Source organism: Phallusia mammillata, chromosome 1, assembly GCF_965637545.1.
Source record: "Phallusia mammillata chromosome 1, kaPhaMamm4.hap1.1, whole genome shotgun sequence".
NCBI lineage: Eukaryota > Metazoa > Chordata > Ascidiacea > Phlebobranchia > Ascidiidae > Phallusia > Phallusia mammillata.
Window position 1 is genome coordinate 13,720,132 of NC_137252.1, and position 26,946 is coordinate 13,747,077.

The following is a 26,946-nucleotide window of genomic DNA, read 5'->3' on the forward strand; positions in this document are numbered from 1 at the left end:
CATGCGCGTATGTCTTAATGCAGCGGTTCCCAACCGGGGAGGAATTCCTCCCTAGGGAGGAATTTTATGAGTTCAGGGGAGGAATTTCATAAAAACTGTAAAAAAAATTACATTGGAAATGTTACAGAATATTTTTGATATTGTATGTACATTAGGAAGGTTATTGTTGCTTTTCGTCTTATGGGGAGGAATGAATAGTTCGAAAACTGGCAAAGGGAGGAATGTAACAAAAAAGGTTGGGAACCACTGTCTTAATCTATACTTTCAGCTATTCAGAAAGGTGCTCAGATTTCATGAGTTCTGTTTAACTATTTTATATTGTAACCCTGAACTGTGTCGAAAGAGACTCAGACTGATTCAATCAATTTCATCAGACTGTTTTAGTCGTTGCTGTAACTAAATACTACTGTCGCAGATGAAGCGACTTATTTCCAAAATGAATGTTGCTGATATCACATTTTGACCTGGAATTGACCTGCTTTAAGTCTACGCTTACTGCTCTTAGTGTTAGGTAGTCAGTCAATCGGAAAATGCGTTCAGGCAACATGTATTAAAGAAAATGAATATGGTTGCACCATACTGTGAGTAACAAGTCTACATAGCAAAAGCAGCGGTTTAATGAATGAGTGTGAATCCGGTAGGAAAGATATAATTGCTTTTGTCTTTCACCATTAAAGGCTCTGCTAAACTTACCCCAGCTTTATCGCAGTGTTTATTAAACTATTGTGTACTGGGCCGCGGTGCTATTTAAGTTATGTTAGCACAGTAAGCTGTGGCTCACACAAGTCTACAATTGTTGTTGTTTGCAATTGTTGCCAAATTTTACGCGAGACTCTAACTGGCGGCACCTAAATAAACTGGAAAAATGCTTATACCATGCCATGCCATAAATATAAACTTTGTTTGTGTTTCGTTTCCATGGGCATAGAGTGATCGGAAGATATCAACCTGAATTTCACACCTTCTGTGCGCATCGAGTTACAGTGCCCACTTTGTCTTTGCCGCTGCTCTTTTGTTTCAGCAAAGCTATTCGCTAAAGCCTATATTGGGAGTCATTTTAGATTAAGGGGCACGTACAGATTAAAGTGGACAAATAGCAGTATTTTCTTTCTCGAACTGGACTTTCTTGTCGCGCTCGCTAATCGGTCGATTTGCAAAGCCATGCATTTATTGCTCGGTATCAAATGGCATAAGAGAGAATACATTAGTGCAGTGGTCGGCAACCGCCGGTCCGCGGTCCGGTACCGGTCCGCGAGGAGTTCGTTACCGGGCCGTATAATTTTTCAGGTTTAATGCTATAAAACATTTTGCGCATATATCCCGGGGATAATAAACTAATTTAAGCGTTTTTATTGCCAAATATTTGTAGTTTCTTGAATACCGGTCCGCGATAAAATTTTAGTTTCAAAAACGGGCCGCAGTGCAAAAAAGGTTGCCGACCCCTGCATTAGTGTATTCATTGTTAGGGTACGCGGAAAGCAGGGCTTCTTGTTTCTATCTGCGTTTTTTTTAGATTAGCCGTCGTCAACCTTATTCATCAGCACAGCTAGATTCTCTGTAAGAAGTTAAGATTGACTATCTTGATAACTTCTGTTGAAAAAATGGGCACATTATTGATACAAGCTTTATTGTTTTTGTTGGTTTTACTTGATGTTGCAGTTCCTGCTCCATTTGGAAACAACACAGGATCCGGTTAGTAAAGTGTTTACTTCGGTTAAGTGGTGGGTTCAGTGTACTGCGTTGTTATACATCAGTACAGTCAAACAACCATTGTAAACTACTGATGCACCGAAGTTTTGTTTGACCGACCCATTTCAGGTTATAAATGCCGTTTGGGCGATGTTTCTATTTTGGTCCCAACATTTTTTTAATGGTTTTTAATGTAAGAAAACAATCCGCAAACTTTCACAATCATCAATTTAAAAACTAACAAATCGTTGTCTCTACACGGGCCACGATGTACGCAAAACATTGGGTATCACATTTGGTGTTTTCGTTCAGTGTAAGTTTTTGGGTGTGTCACAAATAAGTTTACGTGCTGCATTATAACAACTTATAAGGTTCAATTTCAAATATCCAAAGAGGGGTCCGACATTAGTCAGCTGATAGCCTGAATTTAGTTTCAGCCCAAACTTTTCATGGCGAATTTGGTGCATTACCATTTAAATTTAATCCCCTACAATCGAGATAAAACGGTCATGAGCAAAACAATATCCGACAGTTTGATTTCGTGCTTACTTGTTTCACATTTTTTTCGTGCCTAATTGTTTCACAGTTGAATCTTCACTGAAGCGATCCAAGCGACAAGCAACACTTGTAGCAACTCTCGCCAGTTTTGACGAAATTAAAAATGCTTTCGTTGAAAAACACAACGCCCTTCGACGTACAGTATCACCAGGCGCAAGCGATATGCGTGAAATTTCATGGGACGACGATTTGGAAAGACTGGCCATGGACTACTCCGCGTAAGTGTATTTCACTCAATGTTGCACTAGAGTTTAACGAAAGCTGATATTCAGTATTAATTTGTCGTTAGAAATTGTGCATTTGAGCATAGCACTGGATTGGGCACGACAATGTTCAGTGAGGTGGGCGAAAATATTCACCAAGGTATTACTGATGCATTGTCTATTCCCGAGGTTGTCACTCAGAAGTGGTTTGACGATGAGGTAAGTAACAATCTAATGTATTTCATAAAATAAGTTAAACTATTGTCTGTGACTATTGATTTCATGTCGGGTGTGTCCATTTCAGATGTGTAACAAAAACTTATTTAAACACGAATTGGTTCCGAAATAAAGAATTGATTTACAGCAGGGCGCAACATATCAATGCACTATCCGTGTACACAGTATAGTCAATTAATGCAGTTCGTGAATGCCTGGTTTAGTGGCAACACCACTGACGGGTTTTATTGTACTAGATGGGTTCAATTGGCAAAATCTGCTGGCTGCAACCGATTTGTTGTTAATTGTTTTTGCTTCTAATGTGCAGGTAAAGTACTACACATACAACGGTAATACGTGCCAAGAAGGCAAAGAATGTGGCCATTACCTTCAGGTAGTATGGGCCGAAAGCTACAAACTTGGGTGTGGAATTAGCACCTGCAAGTAAGCAATGTCATTTAATTCTTAACTATATGCAAATAAATACTGTGTATAATTATTTGAAGCAATCTTCTCGCTGGAGGAGCATCGGGAATGATCACTATATGCCATTACGGACCGCCTGGACTTACTCGGTTAGAAAACTATATTATAAAATCGCAGATTTTTCAAACTCATTGAATATTTCAAAAATTTAAATATATGCTTTTTTGTTGTTCAACACTTGCAAAATGTAAATTTATATTTGACAGAACGATTATAAATAATGAGAACACAATGGACAGTCCCTATCAGTCAGGAGAGGCATGCTCAGCGTGCGCCGAAGGATTGCTTTGCAACAACAGTCTGTGTTACTCTAACGGTAAATGCAAAAAGCAGCACATTTTTTCGTCTTCAAGACATATTTTATACCTAAAACGTTTTTGCTTTACCAAGTGCTTTATATAACAGTCTATTATGTAGTGCTGTATAGCAGTTAAGCAAGTGTGTACTAAAATATTGCCATTGACCCAACTTTCAATTCATAGTCCTGTAACATTTGTGCAGCTACAACACCCACAACAACAACTTCCACAACAACAACGTCTACAACAACAACGACTACAACAACAACGACTACCACCACGGCACCAACAAAAACAACAACAACAACAACAACAACATTAACAACACCTTCAGTAGAACCGACAACCCTAACACAAGAAACTGTGGATGCGACAGGAACAGTTCCAACCTGGAATTGTACCCTAAACAGCACACTTCCAACCTGGAATTGCACACTAAACGGCACAGTTCCAACCTGGAATTGTACCCTAAACAGCACACTTCCAACCTGGAATTGCACACTAAACGGCACAGTTCCAACCTGGAATTGTACCCTAAACAGCACAGTTCCAACCTGGTATTGTTCCCAAAACAGCACCGCTACAGGTAGATACTTTTTTGTTACATACTAGGCCTGAACAGTTAAATTGCTATTACGGTAGTGCATATAATTTATTTCTTCTTTGTGTCTAAAGAAAGCGTGTTAAATGTTGAAATTATTTTTACTTTTAGGGCCTTGGCAACAATCTTCGGTCGTGACGATGCTTCTTGTAACTGGGGTGGGAGCAATTTTTTGCCTCTAGGAATTTTTTGAGGATGAAGTCTTTCCAATCGGTTGTTGCCATACACAACTTTTTTGCTTCTTTGTCAGCCAGCGCTTATGTAGCGTTGGATGCTTTTGACTGGCGTGTAACGCTTTTAGAAAATGCATCGCGATTTTTGGTTAGGTTTTCTAGTTATTATTTGCGCTCTATGATGTAATTTTGTATCTTAGCGGTTTTCGGTTTAAATTATAGCGATGAAACATTTTTAGTTTGTTGTGAAGGTAATGTTTTGGGGCTTGGCAAACAGTGAACCATAAAGGAACACGTAAAAACTTTTTTTACGTAGGTTTTATGTTGACAATGTAACGAAAAGTATTCTTTAGTGGAACAATTAAACATATAGGCATGTTATCAACCTGTTGTAACCACGTAGTTGCTGTGTAAACGCCTGCGGTACAATGCTTTTTCAGAACACTGTTCTCAAGTTTCACACAACAGGGTACCATCAGCTTTGTTACCTGGCCGACACGTAAACTTGTTGTTGGTGTTGACGTGGCGGAATCGATTCGTCACATCCGATAATGACGTCATTTAGTAAAACAATCTTTCTTCAAGCAGTGTCGTTCAACAAATGCTTGTATCGCTTATTCTCTTTTCTCTTTACCCCACTGTAGATGTATTATAGCTTTGGTTTTGAACACTGTAATAAACACCATTGTTGGTTATTTTTTGTGCAGAAACGTTTACTCTGTTAAAAAAATGCGATTTACGGTATCAAAGTGACACGCTTTTTAGAACTGGAGACGTGTTTATTACTATTGCGTCTAATTAACGTAGTTTGAAAAGCCACTTGACTTTAGACCTAGTTATCGGAATTGTTAATTAGGCGTTGGTGATTAATGTATATCGCAATTGTACGCCTAAATTAAAAATGACGGGTCGTGTAAGTGCGAAAGCGAAACGCTTCCTGTGAAGCGACGTCAAACGCTAACGTCTTGTTGTTTTTAATTTATTTGGTGGATGCTACTTAAAAATACCAAGAAATCATTGCACACAATTTATAATTTTACCAAATTGCAGAATCATGCAATTAGCAAAGCAATATTGGTCATCTTGTCACGACGCACGTCTATATACAGAAAGTAAAAACAGTGCTGGATTAACCATTAGGCAAAGTAGGCACGTGCCTACAGGCCAGTCAAAAATCCGACCACTTTAAAATCAGTAGAAATTTGGTCATGATTTGGCAACACTAATAATTCTAATTTTTTAGTTGGCAACCCTGATTTTCGGGCCACTTCTAAAATGTGACTACAGGCCAGCACGCCCTTAATACGGCACTGACTATAAAATCGCGATAGGATAGTAAGAACTTAAAATCATTGATCATACAAATGTTCTTGCATCATGGAACACATGGAACAGACACACGCGAGACTCGTTTGGCGTGAAGTAGTTAGTGATGCGTAACATGAAGTGTATGATATTCATTATCTGCACCGTATATTACGTAACAACATAAGATTAAGAACAACAGAAGATTTACAAAGGACTTTTCTGTCTGGAATATGGATTAGGAATAATAGAAACCACATGATCTTCACGGAAACTATATTATAGCGTAATGGTTCGCGACAAACAACAACGTTACGGAAAATGACACACGAAAAATGCTATTTAAGTATGCTGGCTGGCTTTTACGAACTGTTTGATCTTTCTGTTCTGTTGCCGAAAATATTATTCAGATACACATTACCTGTACCTGGTATTTTGGAAGTAAGAAAAAAATGCATTCATAAGCAAAACACGCCGATCTTATAATTACGCAGATGGCTTTGTTTAGGCCGAAAAAAATATGTTGCTTTTCACACAGTTACCCCTTGTTAAAAACACAAGCCTGATAACTATACAGTGCACAATATTAATTTAAGTAACAATGTTTCCATTTAGACTAGAGTAAGTCTTAACTTTCGCTGACCATATTTGGAAGTTGCAGAAGCAAAAACCTCCCAGAGGTTGGAACTTGATCTGGTGGCTGATTTGGAAATGTGAAATCACGGTTCGTGTACGAAGCTGGTGTTTACTTTGGCCTCAGCAGCCGTAGTATGACGCACCAGCGACATTTTGCGTTACACGTCCTTAACCCAAAACCCGATTTGCAGGTGGCAGTGCAAATAGCAGTGCAAATAGCAGTTGCTTATCAGAAGAATCCACGTGCACGCTTCTTATTGGCTCCAGACGTCTCGACTGCTGTAGGGTCTAGATTTAGAGATAGTCACGTACACCTTAGCGCGATAAAATGGGTATAAAATGCAAACTAACAATCGCCACACCTTGACACGAACTTTCCTTGGAAATTTATATACTGGTGTGTCTGGGATTTAGCAAAGATTGCTTCTGGGCCTGTTTTATGTTAATTGTTAGCCGTTTCTGGTTAAAACAGTAACCACGGCGTGCATATAATTTCCCAAACTCGAGTGACTCATGCAGGTCGTTTTCGGCGAAAAATTTAATTTAAATCAAATCACATGTTGATTAGCATAGTAAAGCCACGTAGTCATCAATTTTAAGTGTTTTGCACCACAAACTGCAATTAAACTTATACATATCTTAATTGGAACAGTGGGAGACATCGCTTTCACCCTTTCAACCTTGATGTTAGTGGTGTGTGCATTTAACCTTCTGCACTCTCCTATGACCTTTGACGATTTTTCCCACTCCTAACAAACCGGTTTTGCAAGTTTTCCAAGTAATGCACCGTCTTGAACCGCGCCATCGTCTCTATTTAAGGGGACACGAAATACATCGAAGTCACTTGTGTTCAATTTGTGTAACGCCTCGCAAAAGCGCCTTATTTCGTTGGCTTTTTTTATTGATGTGTTGGTAACGATGATTGTAGATTCACATGGTGTTTTTCTTTTATCTTAACTTAGAGCTAGCTAAAAAAATAAGTTGGCAAGATGATGAAGTTGTTGATTGTCGCCGTGTTGGTCACCATTGCCGCCGCTCAAGAAGGTAATAAACCAATAGTGTTAAGTTTGTTGTATGGAACAACTGCAAGCTTAACAAACAAAAAGTTGGCTGTTGTTGGCAATCAACGTTGTAAGATGATGTAAGAGGCCTAATATCAGAGCTTGAAACCGAGAGTACAACCCAGAAACCCAACCCGAACCCCAATCAAGAAAAGTCCAAATCAGGCCCAAATGTTTGTGAAAATGCGGAATGCAAATCTACAGTCAGACCCGAATCAAGCCCGTTTTTTGGAACGCAAGCCCGAACCAACCAAAATGCCCGGCTCAAATTACAGTTCTGCAATATTAACAAAGGCTGAAATATCTCGTGCACATTTAATTTTTCCGTTAAAAAAATATTTGGCCACTTTGTGACAAGCCTATATTTAAATACCGAAACTAATATGATACATAACCAATTGTTTTCTGTGAACGTGTAGAAGTCCAAGCAAGATGTTACGATGGAGAAATCATCAATGGGGTGTCAATGAATATGACAGAAGTTGATTGCAGTGGAGAGGTGCGTGGTTCAAGTGTACATGTATCGTTTGCGTGTCGATAACTGTTAAAACATTTTCCCCAAATCCACCACTTACATCCAGCATGTCGAGTTTTTTTAGCACAAGCAGAACCATGTTACTGCTTGCAACAGTGACCACTTAACCATATTTGTAAAAGTGTTTACATATTGCAAATCACCAACGATTCATTTTTTTATGCAGGGAATGTCATGTCAGACCAAGATTGAAGTAAACCAAGGGTACTACAAAGTAGAAAGAAAGTGTAAGCAGACCCAGGCATGTAATAATAACGAATCAAACAACGCACAAAACTGCTACTCTGCAGATGCCATCGACAAGCAGGTGATTAAACCAGTAAAATGTTTCCACTTCTTTAATAGTTTGTAATATGAGGCACTAAAATTATTTTGACATATTTTTTTAATTTTAGGTGCGTGTGTGCTTCTACTGCTGCGATGGCGATCTCTGCAACAACTTTACTGATATTCCCAATGTGACTCCCGAACCACTCGAACCTTAAGATTGGTGCTGGTGCAAGCAACAGTCGACCAACTGATATAATATGCTATATAACCATCCAAAAAGGTTCTCATTAATAAAAGGAAAGTGCATCTATAGATGTCTTCTGTTGCAATTATAAAAAAGTCGGACAGAAATGTTCTTAAACCAAATCCAGACAAGATAATTTATTTCCTTTGCTGTGTTACAAAAAAAAACATTCCCCCCAAAATCTTTGGTTAAAGTACGACTTTGATTAGGGCTCACAAAACTTTTTACATTATTTTGTGACTCACATTTGGCATACGCTTTAATCGGACAGGACAATCGTTATAATGTACAAGCAAAAACTTAGAAAGCTATAGGATCCAATTCCTCAAATACGGATTAGTGGTATGAAAAAGCCTAAGGCACAGGGCAGTAGAATCAGACCGCAAAATAAACGTTTACGCTATGACAGCAGCAACGAGGTTTTACGTGACCTTGGATGGAAAGCATCGGCCTGGCTGTCGCTTAATATCTAGCTTAGGCTATATACCGCAGCTTTCAATGCTAAAATCATTAGACCATGCCGTTTAGAAAACACGTAAAAAGATCATCACGTTTAAGTATAACAAACCCGAGACCAATGATCCCATTAAATGCTTTGCGATGTTTTATGTATGAAAACAAAATGTCGGGAATAAAACATTAAGTATTTGCTTTGAAGATCAACACAACATACGTGATAAAGTTTGCAATGCAAATCAAAAAAATATTGACAGTTTAATCCCATGCTGCGTCTCTCTGTACATGGAGTGTTTTTTTACTCACAATATACATCATATCACAGACAATGGTATGCGTGGCTTTACACTAAAGATGGTTTGGGTATTACAACAATTTAAGACTCTAAAATGGTCCCCGCGCACGTTTTATTTGTTCATTGGGCGATTGAAATCGTGAATGTTAAACAGCGTCAGTCAAAGCCTACAATAGCCTACACGTCAAAAAGTAAAATTGGCAGATAAACGGATCTTAAACAAAGTTGGCAATGTTGTGAGCCTACAATGAGTGTGTAAACTAAACACGGGCGAAATGGTCTGTTTATATTGATTAGTGGTTATGAAATGGGAGCAAGCGCCGCCTTGGGGGCGTTTTGCATTTTTTAAAGTGCGCTAGGAGAAAGTAGGCTATTTAGAATGAAAGCAGCGACAAAGCAAATTTGGTCACATCACATGACCATAAACGACCAAAGTAATCAATTTGATCAAATGCTGTCACAATTGTGGTAATTTCTAACATGAGATTATTGAATATTGCTTGCTTAATATATATTACCATGTTGTTTTTGGGGGCTACACAACTAGAAAAATATTGAGAAAAACTGATTTGGATAAAATTAGGCATAATGATATAAATGACAATAAACGGAAAAGCCATACAATATAGCATATGTGTTTGTAAAATGGTCTGATGTAAACTAGCTAGCCTACACATTGAGTCAGTTTCATTAACATATGCTATATAATTTAAATCCATGCGCGCAAGTTAAAAAAACAATTATTATTATCAACAGTTTAGGAATTTCGATATTTTGGTTCAAGTATAGCTCCCATAGAGCAGTGGTTCCCAACCTTTTTTTTACGCGACCCAAATACTCACCAAAATTTAGTTTTGTGGTTTCTCGCGACCCATGCACATGCTATTTTAGTTGTATGTTTGTCTGTAAGATATGGAAAGTTTTTTGAAAATTACTACGCCAGTTTAGCAAATCAATAACCTTATAACGAACAAACGCTGTTGTTTTTTTACGACCAAACATTTCCATTTATTCCGAACTTGGAGCTGAATCGAGGCATTATTTGCCAGACAACGCTCTACTGTGAGCTAACACATCACTTTATGACGTCACAAACAGTTTTAACCACACAACGAAAAGTTGTGATGAAGTTATTATTGGGCAACAATTTAAAGCCCTGGGTAATATAAAAGTAACGCTACGAGGCGTCAAAAAGTAGATGCTGTAATTGTCACTAAAACAAGCGACCCAACAGAATGTTCAGGTGACCCAACTTTGGGTCGCGACCCATAGTAGGTTGGGAACCACTGCCATAGAGCATAGACAACGACCGAGAGATGAGTTTCTTTACTTAAAAAACTGCAGTTCAACTGCTTCTTCTATTGGTTCTAGTCTTATTTGGACAATGGGACAAACTAAATATGATAGTTTGTTTTAAGTTAAATGCAGCCAACTTCTGCAAAACATGAAGCACAAAGTCTCCACTGCTATTGATTGTGCAATAATTTCGAACCGTCTGTTTTCACAGCATGAAAGCTTAGTATACTATGATGAAAGTATGAACAGCCGCTAGTAAAAAGTGGTTGTCATTCCGAGTCATTCTAAATCAGAACGGGAAGCCTAAAGTACATTCTTATTCTGATTTATTTGAATAGGAATAGGAGTGACATTGCAGATTTATGTGAAATGAATATTTAAACAGGAGATGAAATAAAAGGAAATGAGTATTTTTACTGCGCCCTATAGTCTCGTAGCCTACGGCATGCTGCCAATTATGCTAGTTTCAAAGCAACGGCAAAAGGGACATGAAATAGTGTGGAAAAACAACGTAAACAGAGTTTATAAACCTGAATTTTTTGGTTTTGTTGTGCTAGTCTTGTGCTAAATAGCTGTGATTTAAAAGCGTGTAACCGCAACAACAGGTCTACCCTTTTCCTGCGCATGCGCAAGGTATTGCTGTGTCATTGCTTTGGGCAAAGTGCAACTGGTTGAAAAACAAGTAAAATGCTTTGTGTTGTTGTATTGTGTTTGCGTAACTGTTTTTTTAAACATACTGGAAAAGTGTTTTTGCTTGTTGTTAAAGTCTTGAAATATCTAGGCGTTGTTTAAGGGTTTGAAGTTCCGTTGTACAGATGTGCTAATTAAATGTTTGCATTTATTTTTAACTAACAGAAAACTATAGGTAGTAGGTACCCTATGATTTGTTTGGCCAACAAATTGCTACTATAAATAAACAGATTTGTCAAGGATGGGTTCAAAAACTTCACTTCATCTACAGGAAGACGAAATACAAAGAATACATGAAGAAACTGGATGTAAGCGCAACAAATTTATGACAAATAAATTAAATGGCTACAGTATTCATACGTGGAACCTAATTTCTTTGAAATTAGTAACTGTTGCAACCCTGTCTGCAACAAACAATAAGTGTACTAATCCAGAGCCAACACTATTAGCTGCACCACTTTGTTATTCCTATATTGTTATTGTGATTCTGTCATCTTGTGTCATGTACTGCATTGACAATCTTATAGGCCAGTGTTTCCCAACCTATGGGTCGCGACCCAAAGTTGGGTCGCCTGAACATTCTGTTGGGTCGCTTGTTTTAGTGACAATAAGAACATCTACTTTTTGATTTCGCCCTGTAGCGTTATTTATATATATTTCCCAAGGCTTTAAATTGTTGCCCAACAATAATTTCATCACAACTTGTCGTGATAATGGTTAAAACTGTTTGTGACGTCATAAAGTGATGTGTTAGCTCACAGTTAAGCGTTGTCTGGCTAATAATTCTTCGATTCTGCTGTAAGTCCTGCGGTTAAATGGAAATGTTTGGTCGAAAACAACAACACTATTTGTTCGTTATAAGGTTATTGATTTGCTAAACTTGCGTAGTAATTATGGGTCCCCTTCCCTGAAGGGGACACATCTTGATTTCACTCTGTTTTTTTCTGTTTTTTTCTGTTTTTTTTCTTTTTTCTGCCGAAGCGTTTCCATGCACTTTTGGCATGAAATCTTTGGTGGATTTGGATGAAACTTTCACAGATGGTAGATATAGTTATGTAGATGTGCCATCCGCTTCGTTTGAGTTAATAACCCCCGTATTTACCCCGCTAGCCCCCAAAATGTAAAGCATTTTTGCATGTTGCTGCGCACCACAAACGAAAAAGATCTGTGGAGTAACAGTATAGTAAAGGTACCAGAGAATATGCTACTTGTGTTTGTGCATTACTTGGAGGGCGTTTTTGCGCATGTCAGTCAGAGTGGTGTTAACAGCCTTATGACGTCAGATGTGTTAACAAATGTTGCTAAAAACACCACCAGTGACCAGAAATTTGAACATTGGCCGATTTGGATAAAAATTTACACGACTGTTGATTGGGTCACTGTAATTTCATATTTTTTACTTTTGGGTGTAGAACCCCATTAGTTGCCCCACTAACCACCTAAAATGGGTGAGTTTTATATTACCTCTCTAGCCCCCTAAAATGGGTGAATGTTTTAAACAATGTCCGAATTGGATAAAATTTCAACAGTTTATAGAGTGTGCTATTTATAGTTGTCTATTGTTTTGTTCATCCCTTTGACCCCAACATTTACCCCACTAACTCCCAAAATGGGTCAATTTTTCAAACAATGTCTGAATTGAATAAAATTTAGACAGCTTCTGGAGTGTGCCACTTATAGGTGTCGATTCTTGTTTTACCCTGTAGCACTGTCATTTACCCCACTACCCCCTACAATCAGGTGCAATTCGCAATTAAAAGGAGCTGATTGTTGTGTTTAGCCTTTTTTCTCAGACAGAGAAAAACCTTGTATGAATGGCCTGAATATTCATAACTATGAGAAAGTTTGTTGTTGTCAGATAAAACACAGTGACCGGTACCGAGAGTAAATAAATATGCTGTTTGGATGAATGGAATGAAATTTGAATAGTTTGTAGTCCATACAGCATATTTATTTATGCTCATTACCAGTCACTGTGTTTTACCTTACAACAACAAACTTTCTCATAGTTATCTCTTGAAATGCATTATTTACAACTTTGCATGTGTGGGGACCCATGAGTTTCTGCCTGCAGAAACAACCAATGTTATAAAGACAGTAGATAATATGGGACCCATTATAAAATAAGTGTAGGAAATATAGTAATGTTTTAAAGTAGGTTATAATGTATATGCAATGGCAATATGTGCTAAGCCACCCTTCTAGTTTTTAAAAAGCTTTCCGAATTTACAAACAAAAATTCAACTAAAATAGCATGTCCATGGGTCGCGAGAAACCCCTAAACAAAATTTTGGTAAGTATTTGGGTCGCGTCAAAAAAAGGTTGGGAACCACTGTTATAGGCCATTGTGGGGCCAAATACAATTAACCTTGATTAGATTGACGGACCACACTTTTGTGTAACACAGTGTGATTTTACTTAGTTGCATATCAATATGTCTTTATTAAGTTAACAAGTGAATATAGATTCTTTTATTTTTCAGCCACATTATTGTCTGGTCTTAGCCACATTATTGTCTGGTCGCAGAAAAATGACACTGGGCACATTACCCTGCTTAAACATATATATCGATTGGATTCGTTTTTTAATACATTTGAATTCCAAACATATCTGCAGGCTGCACCTTTAATCAATAGCCCACATTTGGCCTGTATGTTGCACAAACCTGCTGTACAAGTGACCAGAAAATTTAATAATACAAAAACCCATGCAGGTTCTCTTGGCTTGGTTCATTTTTTGTTATTTGTGTGGTTTGGTGCCTACCTTTTTTGACTTTATTTGTTGTCATAAGGCCTACTACAAAGTTGGGATTTATAACTTCGTTATGATACTTAAACAGCTAATATATACCTTTTTAATGAATGCTTGTTTGAAATCATATTTGTTATGTTACAACAGATACATATGCTACAAGTATACATATGATTTGTAGAAATAAACATGTTATTTAATATGTATGGATATTACATTTATGTTTTTTTTTTTAGTTTCTCACAACCAGATCATCAGGTTATTCAGCAGATTTACATGCCTCGATAAAGAGCAAAATGGCTTTCTCACGTAAGTTCAAACTAGTATTTAAAATATTGATGAAAATATGTTGGTTTGTAATAGTTTAAACTAAGGTATTTGTTTACATAGTGAATTATTGTTAACTAGTTATCTTTTCTTTGTGAGATTTTATACACAACATATTTGGTTACAAGACTTGGTTAGTTTCAGATTTCTAAAAAGTAAGATTTTATAGCAATTTTTTTTTTCAACAGGCGGGATGATTTTTTGCGAATACCTGAACTTGCTATAAATCCTTTGGCTGAGAGGATTGTGGATTCATTTTTTAAAAATGGGTGATTTTTTTAACTTTGTGTAGTGATGTTGTTTGTAATATGTACTTTTTGTTTTGGAAACAGAGGTGTGTAAACAATACATCATAGCATTCAGTCCTTTTTCCCACTTTTGATATCACGCTTATTGGGGTTAGGCAATAGACATTGTTGTAGTTGCATCCCTTTAAAAATAACAACTTCTGTTAATGTCCACTGGTTAAAAATGACCAACACAGTTACACAGATATCTGCCTAACTCATAACTATAACTATTGGCAATGATCATTGGATTGGTTGATAATTGTTTGTCAGCATGTCTTTAGGTTTTGGATCTTTATTATAATGTCTCTTTTTGAAATTTCGCTGTGTAGACATGAACATGTGAACTTCCGTACATTTATGAACACTCTGGCACATTTCCGTCCTTGCAATTCCAAGACACCAGATGATGCACCAAACAGTGTGAGCAACAAAATAAAATGTAAGTCTTTCATTCAAAATTTTGTGCTAACATGCTTAAAGTTGACATAGAACTTAATATCCTGAAATGCACCAAACTGTTTCGAGAAATAGATATAAACCAATACCAAGATGTAAATTCATGTGACACATGTTGGAATTTTGGGATTTTATTGAAGTTATTGAACACTGGACATAAAGATGCGAAGTTTTATGCTTTTGTTTAATGAACCTTTTTTGTGGGTTTAGTCATATTTTCCATCTACGACTATGACAGAGACAACACCATTTTGAAAGATGAGCTGCTCCAGGTAAATAGTGTGTAATAAACATTTTTGCAACAACAAACCAGTGTGAAACAACATTTGTATCACAGGTTCTTGAATTGCTGGTTGGTGCTAATATTAGCAAGGAACAGCTGTCACACATTGCTGAGAGAACTCTGCTTGAATGCGACACAAACAACGATCGCCAAATTACATTTGAAGAGTTTAAGAATGTATGACTATAATCTTCTGTGCATAACAATAATGAACTTTGTTTACACCATATGCCAAACCTAAACACACATTGTCATGTGACATAAAATATCATCAATTGGATCATTATGGCCCCTAAAGAAAGGGAAAAATGGGCCGAGTGAAATTGGTTATTTAAGTGCTGTGCAGTTGTATGTTTTTAAAGAATAATAAGGCCATAAGTTTTCAGTTTCAGCACATGGTATTTTAGTACTTTTATATAAAACAGACTCTTAAACTTAAACTGCATTATAAGGTCGTTTACTACCCTCTGTATAACTGCATGGTGCAAGGTTATTGTAGGTCAACACCTACATTTGCAAAAAAACATCGTTAAGAACATTTTGTTGCACCTGTGTCAACTTGCCAGTGTTTGTAAAACTGGGTTTTCTATTTAAACTTGCAATTGCTTCAAAACTGACTTTGGGCATAAATATCCTGGCTGAATTTTTGTTTAGACAATAAAAAAATAACAGTGCATGAAAGCATTACACTTCAATCGAATAGGGTGAAATTTTTGATTTAAGTTTGCTTTTTTGTTGTTCTTTCCACTTAAACATGGCAATGATATTAGCAAAAGCAAAAATATCGCACCCTATACCATTGCCAAAAAGGGATCCAATTAAATTGTAAGTAACAAATGCACATCTGTTGTAAGTTCAACAAGTGGTGCCTTTAATAAGTTGTAAAATAATCAGATTGCCATCCTTTATAGTCAAACATATGCTACTCTGAGATGAATAGCCTTCAGCTTACTGCTGGCAAATAAAGTCTTTTTTGTTTTTTAGGAAATGATCAAAAGTGAGATTGACTCAAAAATGAGTGTTCGCTTTCTGGACTGAAATCTCACTGCTGAAATGAATGTACCCGACAATGATTTATGCAAGACCCTTTATACACCTGCTGTTTTCTGTTTTTAACTGTTATATAGTGATGTTTGCAATCATTTACTGTTTGTTGCATTGTTATAAATGTCTTTGTAATTACGTTTGTTTCTTAACAGCATGGGCGACAAAAAAATCACATATTTTTTTTATCTACCTTTGTTGCATGTAACCAATACTTCAAAGTTATAGCATTAAATGCAATTTTTAATTAAGGTGGAAATGTTTATGGAGGTGAATGAAATGTGTTATAACACAGTTGGTACATTTAATAAGGGAATCCCTGTGGGTTACTGGAAAAAATTAACAATGTTAAGACTTATGAGGTATGAATTGCTGCTATGTTTTCCATTTATATGTACTGCACAAAGAACCACTTTAACAAACTTTTCAACACATTTTGAGACTACAAATTGTTTTTACTTGGGGCACTTTTAAAAAATATTTCAGTTTTCTAGTTTAGTGTCAGTATTAATTGCTATGGGCTTTAATGTTAATGTTGTTGTTGCTTGCTATAAATAAACTGCGAGTGAAAACAAAAAAATGTGTGGTCAATGTTATTGCAAATGTTCATGACATAACTTTTGGGTAGACAGATATTTGTGACATCCAACCACAAAGTTGAATTCACGAAACTAAGGAAACGAAAGTGCTGTTTTTTTCTGGTAAATACTTTGTTTAAGAGATATCAGTCTAGTCAGCAGCTGTTACGAGCCCCAACAGTTTTCGCAGTGGGAGTACAATAATATCCCCTGGTGCGAATGAGCAGCGCCTCTAGCGGAAGCCTCAACAGCTGATCCTGTGACGTAATTCAGTTTCCAGAAAATGTTTTTTTATTTTGTTCGTCAATGTGAGGTTAGGTTCCGACTTGATTTTGTGTTGTTTTTCTGTGTTGTATAGTTAAGTCAATTAGGAAAGTTTACTTCGGCTAAATGTAAAAACCTACCGACATTTGACAGTTGAACACTACTTCTAGTACCACTGTAAGTGTAACGTTATCAGGCCAGCAGTTATATCTTATCGTAATTAGAACGAAACGTGGCAAAATGGCTTTTGGAATGTTGGTTTTTGCCAAGTTCTGGGTTATTGAATAAACTACTTTTTTGCCTATTTTAAAGACTTAGTGTTTAAATCTAAAAAGAACATGTCAAGGTGTTAAATTTCAAGATCTAAGTGCCACAATCACATCCCACATGGACACTTGTTGTGTTTGAATTGTTTAGTTTTTGGCTTGTATTAGTTGTATAAACATGAAAATATATGTAAATATGTAATAATACAACGTTTATAGTATTGGATGTTATTGTAGGTGTTTAATACAAATATTAAACAGTCAGACTACATTCAAACAAAGTTCTGTATGTTGTCTACTACCATGGACTTGAATGATGTCATTTCTGCAGCAAGAAAAAACAAATTGGAAGCTACAAGTAAAATGGTATGAATGGTTTGTGGTATTTTAACAGAATAGGGCTCGCTTGCCATTTGTCACAAACTTTTGATGTCCACAGTCTGGCTTAAGTAGTTTCAAGTTTGTATTAAATTTCACAGAAAATTGGATACTCTACAAGTGTTCAGGCTCCAACCAAACTGAGCAAAACTGTTAACCCTGCTGCTATAAAAGCCTTTCTTGATCGTCAAAAGAAGCAATCTGAAGCAAAAGGTAACTTGTATGGTAGTTGTAATGTTTATGTTGATGCCAACTATTCGCCAGGTGTCACCTCATGTAACATGTGCCTAGTGTCCTTGTATAAAAGCACCACAACCTTAAAATAAAGCATTCCTATACCTCTGGGACGTGTTCATGGTGTTGCAGCTAATGACCAAATTATGAGTTAAAATATTGTTTTGATCTCTTTAATTTTCGAATAAACCCTTTTTTTGATTTGTAATGATCTATCATTTTTTGTAAATATTTTTTGAAGTGAAGGGATCAGACTAGAAAAAACATATGTGTAATTGTTAATGATCTGTAATTGTAAAAAAAACTTGTTGTTAGTTGTTGAAGATGCTAAGAAAAAGGACGTGCTACAAAAACTTCGTGAAGATGTTAAGCACACAAAGAAGGCAAATGCAATGGCACGTAGAACTAAAGACAATCTTCAGGTATGACTAAATGAGAAATGTAAAAACAGTTATAAACAGTGTAATGGTTACTTAAGTGAGGTACCTCATGCTAAAAGTAACGGAATGGTTTTGATACAGATATTAGATTTTGGGCCTGTCTTCTATTCATCATCCATTTACAATCACCACTTTGTTAGTAAACGTTACTAACAGCTATTTTATGCCCACAAACAATAAATGGATCAAATACTCCATGAATTTAATGCTGTCCTGCAAGTAATAAATTTAATCAAGAATAACAAAAACCTCCACTGAACATGTATGTGGGGACACAAAACTGCTATATTGATCATTGTGCGATTTTGTATGTCCTCAAAAAAGACCTCTTGATAACCATCTCACAGAACCCTTTCACCTTGTGAACCCAAGGTTGCGATTCACAGTGCAAGGTTGCATAATACACAAACTCTCTATAAAATTGTTACTATACATACTGTTTGTGACTAAAATATAATTTGGAAATTATCAGGTTTACAGGGGAGAGGATTATCTTGGTCGAAACAAACCTACTAAAAATTCAAGGGATGAAGAAATTCCCCTATCACCAGAAGCTGATAGACAACACAAAGCATTCATGAGAAAAATTTCAAAGGTTACATAATAACTTTACTCTCTTTAAAAATGAAATGCTAGATGTTTGATCTTTACAAATGTTCAATAAACAACTACATTAACTTGCAAACATGGTCCTTGAATTTGAGTTATTTCAACTGTTTCAGCTTTTGTGGACAGTTTTTTTATCCTATATATAAAAATGACGGTTTTTTATCCTATATAAAAAAAATTAACTGTTTTTTATCCTATATTTTGATTGCAGGTGCCTTTAAACTTAAGAGCACCAGGAAGTCATGATTACTTTTCCTCGGATGAGGATGATCGAAAGAAAAAGAAACTGGAGAAAAACAGAAAAAAATCAAGAAGTGCAGCAGCTGGACTAAATTTCAATGATCTTTTAAAACTGGCAGAGGATCAAAAAAAGGTTGCAAGTTCCGATGATGATTCCAGTTCAGATGACAGTGTGTCATCAGGTAAAGAGTTAATATTATCTTACTGTCTTTATATCTGTGCTGTGCAATAAATCAATAATACTGATAAACTGGAATGTTGTATTTTAATGTTTTCTAGGAGAAACACATGGGTTCTTAACTTTTTTAATCTACCATCCACTTTTACATTGTTTTGTGTTAAACAACAAGCTTTTGTCCCCAAGCTTAATCTCATGGACTGTATGACCAAAAAACAAATTCCTGTCTATTTACAAAACTTCCTGATGTAGGCAGGTTAAAAAGCTTTGGTCTGAAGTCCAGAGCAAATTTAGCATATCTTTTGGTAATGCATTTTGTGTGATATGTTAAACTTAAAACTATCAAATTTTGCCTTTTATTTACACAGACAGTGATGATTCTGACAATCGCCTAACTGCCCAAGAAAAATATGAAAAGGAAAAGAGAAAGAGAAAAGAACTAGAAGCCAGGCTAAAGCATGGCCACAAAGGTATAGTGGTATTATCTTTCAATTTTGTAGAAATAAATAATAAATTAGCACAACATGATATTGATGTTTGATTTAAGATTTTTTCAGTTTATTGTAGGTTGAAAGGTAGGAAATGTCATGATGAATAAATCCATTTTTATTTTGTGAAGTGGCTATGAACGGGTGTGGCCCCTCATCACTGATGATGACATAAGCATACAAAATGTTTGAATAAAAACTTTTTACATCTATTATATTGGGTCGTTATATTCATCATTAAACGTATTTTTATTTTAATGTATAAAATTCCATTAACGAAGTAATTTTAAATGTATTAATGTTTGTGTAGGTGTGAAACGGAAATCAGGAGACAATGGATCAATCCCGCTTAAAATTGGCAAACTCCAATCTGGTCTCAGTGAGGAAAAGAAAAAAATGAAAATTCAAGCGATCATGGCAAAGTTTGGCGACAAAAAGGGGAATAATTCATCAAAAGGTTATGCCGTTGCCAGAAGCCAAAAAAGCAATTCAAGTGTACCGAAGCCAAGTTCCAAAAACAATCGTACAGCACCACCTAACGGACGTCATAAAACACATTTAAATAAAAGCTCCGATTTGTCGAACACTTCGCGTAAACACGGAAAAACGAAAACTGAAGTTACGGTTGGAAAGCGTCCTAAGGAAAATGTAACAAACTCAAAGACGAAAAACTCGCAAGTCTCAAAGACTTTACACAATGGGTCAAAAAGCAATCAGGCAGGAAAGAAATCGAACCCTCCTGGTAAAGAAAAAATTAAAACCAACCCATACCTGGAGGCAATGAAAAAACAACAAATGATCAATGCTCAGAAAAAGTCGGTCTCCTACAACGAGATGATGGCTAAAGCCAAGAGGTAGGAAATTGTGAACTTATAGTCGGGTTATATAACTCGACGTTTTGACACGTTATTGTAACTCGCACGTATATGCTATGGAGCAAAGATGTTGGTCATCTTAATGGCATGTTTGGTGCGTGCAATTAATTTATTGTGTCATGGCATAAGCCAATTCTGAGTTATGAATATTGCTGCATGCTAAAATCTCTGTGGTCTTAAAATGAACAGTATTTTGCACTTCCGCTTTTGAACAATTTAGAAACAGTTCATCACGCTTTATGCCTCGTATATTTCTGTTTTTTAGCAACATTGCCGGAAATTCTGCTGGCCAGTGCAAACTAACGGTGCAGAGTCATGCTGTGCGAACCAACCACCCTGGAGTGGCACAAACTGATCCTAAGAACGTTGCATACAGAAAACCAAACCAGCGTCCAGCAGGTAAGTGAGACCCTAAAATGCCACGTGAGGAGTTTTTCTATGCCAACTATACAGCAAAACATACAATTTTAAGAAAAAAAGGGATGTAGCAACTTAAATATCTTCTGCTATAGGGTACCACACTTTTGATATCATACCAAAACTTAGTGACCATTGCAGGACTTTCAAACGGAGTTCGCTTGACGCCGGCTGAAGAATACCGGCGGAGAGCGTTGGCCGCCAATATGCGTCCACAAGATGTCGCTAACGTATTTAAAAGAGCTCAGGTTTTGCGTGACGACGATGATGACGAAGACGAGTATGACTCCGACATGGAGGGATTTATTGACGAAGGAGAAGAGGGTAAGTAACTATATGTAAAAACGGTTAATAAAAAATTGAAGATTTATAAATTTTTAAATCAAGTCGTAAAGGAACCGGAAACAACATTTTTTTAGGATTGATTAACCGTTTTGTTTGCGTGTTAACATGTGTTTTTAGTGAATATGTAGCATTATAAATATAGAGTTTAAAATGCGCCATTTAACGTGTTCTTGATTACAAGGAGGGGCGTTGCGCATAAGCTGATTTAGGTCCAAGGTATTTTCCGTAAATATGTAACATTTAACGTTATTGTCCGGCAGTTGACAAATATCAGGACTGAAGCCTTTTCAGTAAAAATTCTTTACGATAATTGTGGCATAATGTCATTGTGTTTTCGTTGCAGGTTATGATGACAATATATCGTCTCAAATCGGTGCTATTTTCGGATACAACAAAAACAAATATGGACGTGAAAGTGAATACGAATTGTCCAAGATGGATGCAAGCTATAAAGACATCGAGAAAGAAGAAAAAAGAAGGTAAATTTCTGTTATATATCACGTTTACGCACTGAACCCTGATACTTTATGCAAACCAATCACAAAAATGGTACCTGTTTGGTCATGACTGAGGTATAGACGTATTCATGTATTGTGTGTTATTTTACACTTGAGGCAGCTTTTTTAAGATCTTATATAACCTTGTAACGCTAGCCTTTTTAACCCAAATGCGTGACGTCATTTGGTTCGATAACTGCCGACTTCTAAAGTAGGAACTAGCTATGACGCACATATTAGTTGTAAGCTTTGCGTTGTAAAACCCAGCATTGATCATTTACTTGTCGGTTTCAGTTTGCGGATCGCACAAATAGAAGATGCACGCGAGGCCAAGTTGGAGGAGGAGCGCCTTAAGAAATTAAAAGGGAAGAAGAGATAACATCCACTTCATGGTTTTCCACTGTGAATTGGCCCGGTTGTTTGTTTTTCTGGCGCTTGGCAAAACAAACTCAAGTCCTTGTATTCCTTTGTTTGTCGCCAAAATTTGCCACTGTTGTCCACTACTGCCTTACATTTTTGTTTCTGACTTGTTTCTCTTGCTTAAGCTCACATTGTGCACATGACATCGAATTTGTTCAGTTTTAAACATTTCACTTGCTTTTGTAATACGATATACGCTCTTTTTTACGTTTTATTGCAAGAAAACCAGTTGTGTTTGAAAGCGCGTCCATTATTCCCATAATTTATCGTTTATGCCTGTGTTTGTTTCTTTTCCACCATTTATCCAATATCGAACACCAATTATACCATAAAGTAAGCTACACTAAATGCACATTTGTCGACGGTTATAAGACAAAGGTCTTGCTTAATAATCATTTTTTAGCAAAAATAATAGAGTTAGTCTCAGAATTAGGTAAATCATTTCATTTTTAGCAACAATAAAGGAGTTAATGTCAGAATAGTAGCCTAAATTATAAGTTTTTGTGTCATTTTACCAAGTTGCCTGATAAACTCGTTGTGTGGTCCTTTTTTCCATATATTGCCACAATAGAATATCAGGAGCTGTTTTTTTTGACGTTATTTATTCTTGTTGCTAGTTGTTTGTGCAATGCTTTTGTTTTTGATGGGTGCGCAGCTTCGAATAGAAAATGTCAGTGTCGGAAAAAATGTTGTTTCCATAAAGGATGACGCAAGTTTTCTTTACGGGGACTAGGTGAAGACGTTCTGTCACAAAATTTGGGAGGACTTTTTTGTGACAAAGTGTTTTTCAGCAGCCTGTCAAAACTGGATTAATTCTGAAGTTAAATAAATATCATTATAATCTCACTATAAAAACTACTTCAAAAAAATCATTTCGATTTTGTAAGTGGGCTAGTCTTCATGGCAATCGAGCATGCATAATCCAAACGGATTGCTTGTCGCGTGAAAAATGCCCGACAAAGTGTCTCGCACCCAATAAAACTTGTTATTACCCAAAAGAAAGACAACCTTTTTTGTGCAAGGTAGGCCTTGAATAGTTGTGCAAACCTGAAAACTTCGCATGGCCTCTTGGGGTGACAGAGGGTTTCGGTAAAGAAACAGTGTTCTAGTCTGCACAGTATGAGTTAGATCAGTGGTTCCCAAACTTTTTCATATTTTTTTCAAAACGGTCCCTTTGCCATTATTTCGAGGGCTCGCGGTCCTTAAGCCTAAATGTGCATGTATTTCATAAAAACGAAAGTTGATTACAGGATTTTAGCTAGTTATGCAAAATTGCGCATAACAATTATCCAAAGACAGCATGCGAAATCACAAACAGGACAAAAACATTACGATTGTGCGCGAACAATTCCATTTTTGATAGTTGTCATTCAATAAAGGCCATTGTTTAGCAATGGAGACAGTCGATTCTCAAGTCTACTTTGATTTAAACTTATTTAGTGGCACAAACTGACGCCAAATAAGATTATAGAATGACTTCAACCGCTTCGCGGTCCCCCCAAAATTGCCTCACGGACCCCAAAAGGACCGTGGACCCCAGTTTGGGAACCGCTGAGTTAGATCCACTTTAATCTACCCAGATTACGTCTAGCAATGTAGGCCTACTTTATGCAACGTTCGGACTTCATTTGGCCTAAACTCAATCTGCTTGAACATTGAAACAATCATGAATCAAACAATCAACTAGATTAACTAATAGAATATGCATGCAATCTACTGCAAACTGCGCAGTTTAGGCTACTGATGCTGTATTATTTTAAAGTTGAATGCGGTTATCAGAGCCGGTTGCGAATTTTTTATTTCTGTTGCTTCAGAAACCAACAGATGCTTGTTTTGCGTTTGATTTTTGGTACTGGTTAATGGACTTAAAAACCTAGCCAACTCGTACGAATCTGGCGTCTCTTTAATAGGGTTACCGTATTTGATGATATACAATCCCTGACACCCTGACAAACTTATCTCAATTGCGTTAACCTTTTTTGCGATCCAAACACTTCTTTTAAGGAATACATTTAGAATGTTCGAAAGTCACACGGACGGCGAAACGAGAAAACGGTAGATACGATACTCTGATCCTTGTCAATTAACCTTTTGCGTATTCTTGGCAAAACCATTTTCGTCAGCAGCAGTGAAAGCAAATGAAACTTCCCACGCTCCCATATGTAGCATTGAATGCTGCGTTTTCCTCAGAAGCGTGTTTTTTATTTCTGTTTTAACGCGTATTTTAAACTAATAACAAATAGGTATTGTTAAGCGCGCAAACACACTGCAAAACGAAATCGTAACCTTGTGCGTGAACCTGCGCGTCGCCAGTTAACCTTTTTACGTTTCGTGGTATAGACGCAGTTGTAACTAACTACTAGAAACTTTCTCCGTTGGTAAATTTTTTCTTAAATTCCTGACTTTAAAGTACATTTTAACATTTCTCCCTGACACAGATTTAAACACTAAATTCCCTGACATGTCAGGGGAAATCCTGACGTATGGCAACCCTACTCTTTAATAATTATTTTTAAATCAACCGGCGCAAAACACTGTTTAGCGTTAGACAAAACGATTGACAAACGAACCATTATTATTTTGACATAAATTGGCACGCGAAATTTAAAAGATTGCTAACCCCTTTGCCTAAATTACATCACAAAGTGAGAATTCGAATTTTTTCTCCGTACCTCGCATGAATCGTTGTACGACGAGTCGCCTTTTTTGTTCAGTGTTTGCGTGAGTAAATTTTTGCCAGTCTTAGTAGTCTTAAGACTGTCTTACTATTACTCAACACACGTTATGCAGGGAGTTGTAGGAACAAGATTAAAACTAAGGTTGTTTAAACTTAAGTGTTTAAGTGTTCATAGCTACATGTGTACAGTTATTCAGAGCAAGATTTTGGTTTGATAAAAATTGTGCTAGATTTGAGATCATTTATACTAACATGTTAAAAACAGTTTTCTGTTTTTAAAATGTTAAATTACAAAAGTAAACATAGTAAATTTTGTTTTTTGTTGACTAGTTTTTAGTTTAGCCTTTATCAGCGTTTTATTTTGATTTCTTTTAAAATTTGTGATGTCCAACTGAAGCAAAATTCAATAAACCAAGAATTTGCCAACCAGTCAACACCGGAAATCTGACAATACAATATCCAGTATGAAGAAACATTGCTGGAAAAAGTTTTAAAACTGGATGAAGTCAAAAGTTGTCATTTTCTTACTTTTCTGATCTGTACCTCAACACACCATTCAACATGTCTTTTATGATTTATTTATTTGTTTTTCTTTTGTTTACAACTTTTGCGATGGGAAGAAGAGCCCCAGGTATTTGGATCTGTATTTTAAACTTAATGTGGTAGTTTTTGATCTAAAGAGGCACAAACAAGTAAATGTCGTTACAGGAAGTAATCATTTGTAATTAAGGAAGCTTTTAAACATAATTTGATGACTTCACTGTTATGCAGAATTTAACACTTTTTGATGTCGCAAAAGAAATTACATGATTGTATTATTTGTAGAAACACAAACGTTTTACATCTTGTTTTCTTTTTAGCTTCTCCATCCCTTTTACTTGCCAACCTTGCTGACATTCGATTGATACCTGCAAATGATCCTAATAATACCATGATTGTTGTAAATAACCTCAAGAAAGCATCAGCAATTGATTTTCTTTACAAAGAACAACTTGTTTTTTGGATTGATTTATGGGACACAGGAAAGGTACAATCAAATGTAAAATAAGCAAAAAATTATGGCAATTTGCTTGTCCTAAATAACATGGAAAATTAATGAAGTTTGAAAAGTTAAAACCTAAAAGTTTCAATCAATTGTTTTTGATAAATATCTTTACCAAAATAAAAAAGTTCTTTTTTACTGTAATAGGGCAAACTGCAGTATGTTGACATGTCAAACCCACTACACCAGAAGATGGATGTCATTGACTCAGGGATGGCAATGCCTGATGGTCTTGCATGTGACTGGGTAGGCAACAAACTTTACTGGACGGATGCTGAAACTGACAGAATTGAAGTCAGTGAGTTGAACGGAACATCACGAAAGGTTCTAATTTGGAACAACTTAGACCAACCAAGGGCCATTGCAGTTGCTCCAGAACAGGCGTAAGTATAATTTTCACATGAAATACTCACTTTCCATTTCACTAAAATGTTGATTTTTTTTTGAAGTTATATGTTTTGGACTGACTGGGGAGAGAAGCCCAAAATTGAGAGGGCCGGAATGGATGGAAGTGGCAGAATGACACTTGTGGACAAAAACATCTATTGGCCCAATGGCATAACAATTGATTATGAAACACAAATGGTTTATTGGGTTGAAGCAAATTACCATTTTATTCACTGTATAAGTATGGATGGAACTAACAGGTATTAGATGCACTTTGTGCTCAACCAATGTATGAGTGCAAAGGGTTCTAAGAAGCTTACCATGTGTATTTAGTAATCCTGAACTGCAGTGGGTGATGTAGTGACAATTTTATTCGAGCACAAACAACTCTGTAAAGTTTAATTTCTATTTTTTCGTACTATGAGTGATTATACTGGACATCCAGTG

General features: G+C 36.4%; 5 protein-coding genes across 6 annotated transcripts in view; all 5 read left to right on the forward strand.

Moving 5' to 3' along the window:
- Window positions 1–4,936, forward strand: LOC145224317 (cysteine-rich venom protein-like). The gene is made up of 8 exons (XM_080090789.1): window positions 1–1,692; window positions 2,276–2,465; window positions 2,537–2,669; window positions 2,995–3,110; window positions 3,173–3,241; window positions 3,359–3,468; window positions 3,654–4,037; window positions 4,164–4,936. Exons 1-8 carry the CDS (start codon window positions 1,602–1,604, stop codon window positions 4,232–4,234), a joined length of 1,164 nt encoding a protein of 387 aa, XP_079946915.1. The 5' UTR covers window positions 1–1,601; the 3' UTR covers window positions 4,235–4,936.
- A 1,639-nt stretch (window positions 4,937–6,575) lies between these two features.
- LOC145224364 (uncharacterized) lies at window positions 6,576–8,342 on the forward strand. Its single transcript, XM_080090850.1, has 4 exons — window positions 6,576–7,210; window positions 7,647–7,726; window positions 7,929–8,069; window positions 8,158–8,342. The coding sequence occupies exons 1-4, from the start codon at window positions 7,156–7,158 to the stop codon at window positions 8,245–8,247; spliced, it is 366 nt and encodes a 121-aa protein (XP_079946976.1). The 5' UTR covers window positions 6,576–7,155; the 3' UTR covers window positions 8,248–8,342.
- Window positions 8,343–11,156: 2,814 nt separating this feature from the next.
- LOC145224349 (calcineurin B homologous protein 1-like) lies at window positions 11,157–16,744 on the forward strand. The gene is made up of 7 exons (XM_080090825.1): window positions 11,157–11,321; window positions 14,001–14,073; window positions 14,280–14,360; window positions 14,711–14,820; window positions 15,048–15,109; window positions 15,175–15,297; window positions 16,105–16,744. Exons 1-7 carry the CDS (start codon window positions 11,255–11,257, stop codon window positions 16,156–16,158), a joined length of 570 nt encoding a protein of 189 aa, XP_079946951.1. The 5' UTR covers window positions 11,157–11,254; the 3' UTR covers window positions 16,159–16,744.
- A 297-nt stretch (window positions 16,745–17,041) lies between these two features.
- Window positions 17,042–22,980, forward strand: LOC145224309 (uncharacterized). The gene is made up of 12 exons (XM_080090778.1): window positions 17,042–17,183; window positions 17,510–17,638; window positions 17,752–17,863; window positions 18,200–18,306; window positions 18,797–18,919; window positions 19,145–19,355; window positions 19,720–19,821; window positions 20,150–20,693; window positions 20,980–21,113; window positions 21,273–21,455; window positions 21,820–21,955; window positions 22,268–22,980. The coding sequence occupies exons 2-12, from the start codon at window positions 17,561–17,563 to the stop codon at window positions 22,350–22,352; spliced, it is 1,815 nt and encodes a 604-aa protein (XP_079946904.1). The 5' UTR covers window positions 17,042–17,183; window positions 17,510–17,560; the 3' UTR covers window positions 22,353–22,980.
- A 2,401-nt stretch (window positions 22,981–25,381) lies between these two features.
- LOC145224093 (low-density lipoprotein receptor-related protein 6-like) overlaps window positions 25,382–26,946 on the forward strand; it is a 35,585-nt gene continuing 34,020 nt past the window's right edge. For both annotated transcript variants that reach the window (XM_080090527.1, XM_080090534.1), the window contains exons 1-4: window positions 25,382–25,701; window positions 25,931–26,097; window positions 26,260–26,495; window positions 26,562–26,759. In XM_080090527.1, coding sequence (XP_079946653.1) covers window positions 25,632–25,701; window positions 25,931–26,097; window positions 26,260–26,495; window positions 26,562–26,759 — 671 coding nt within the window. In that variant the 5' untranslated portion in view covers window positions 25,382–25,631. The remainder of the gene's footprint in view (window positions 25,702–25,930; window positions 26,098–26,259; window positions 26,496–26,561; window positions 26,760–26,946) is intronic.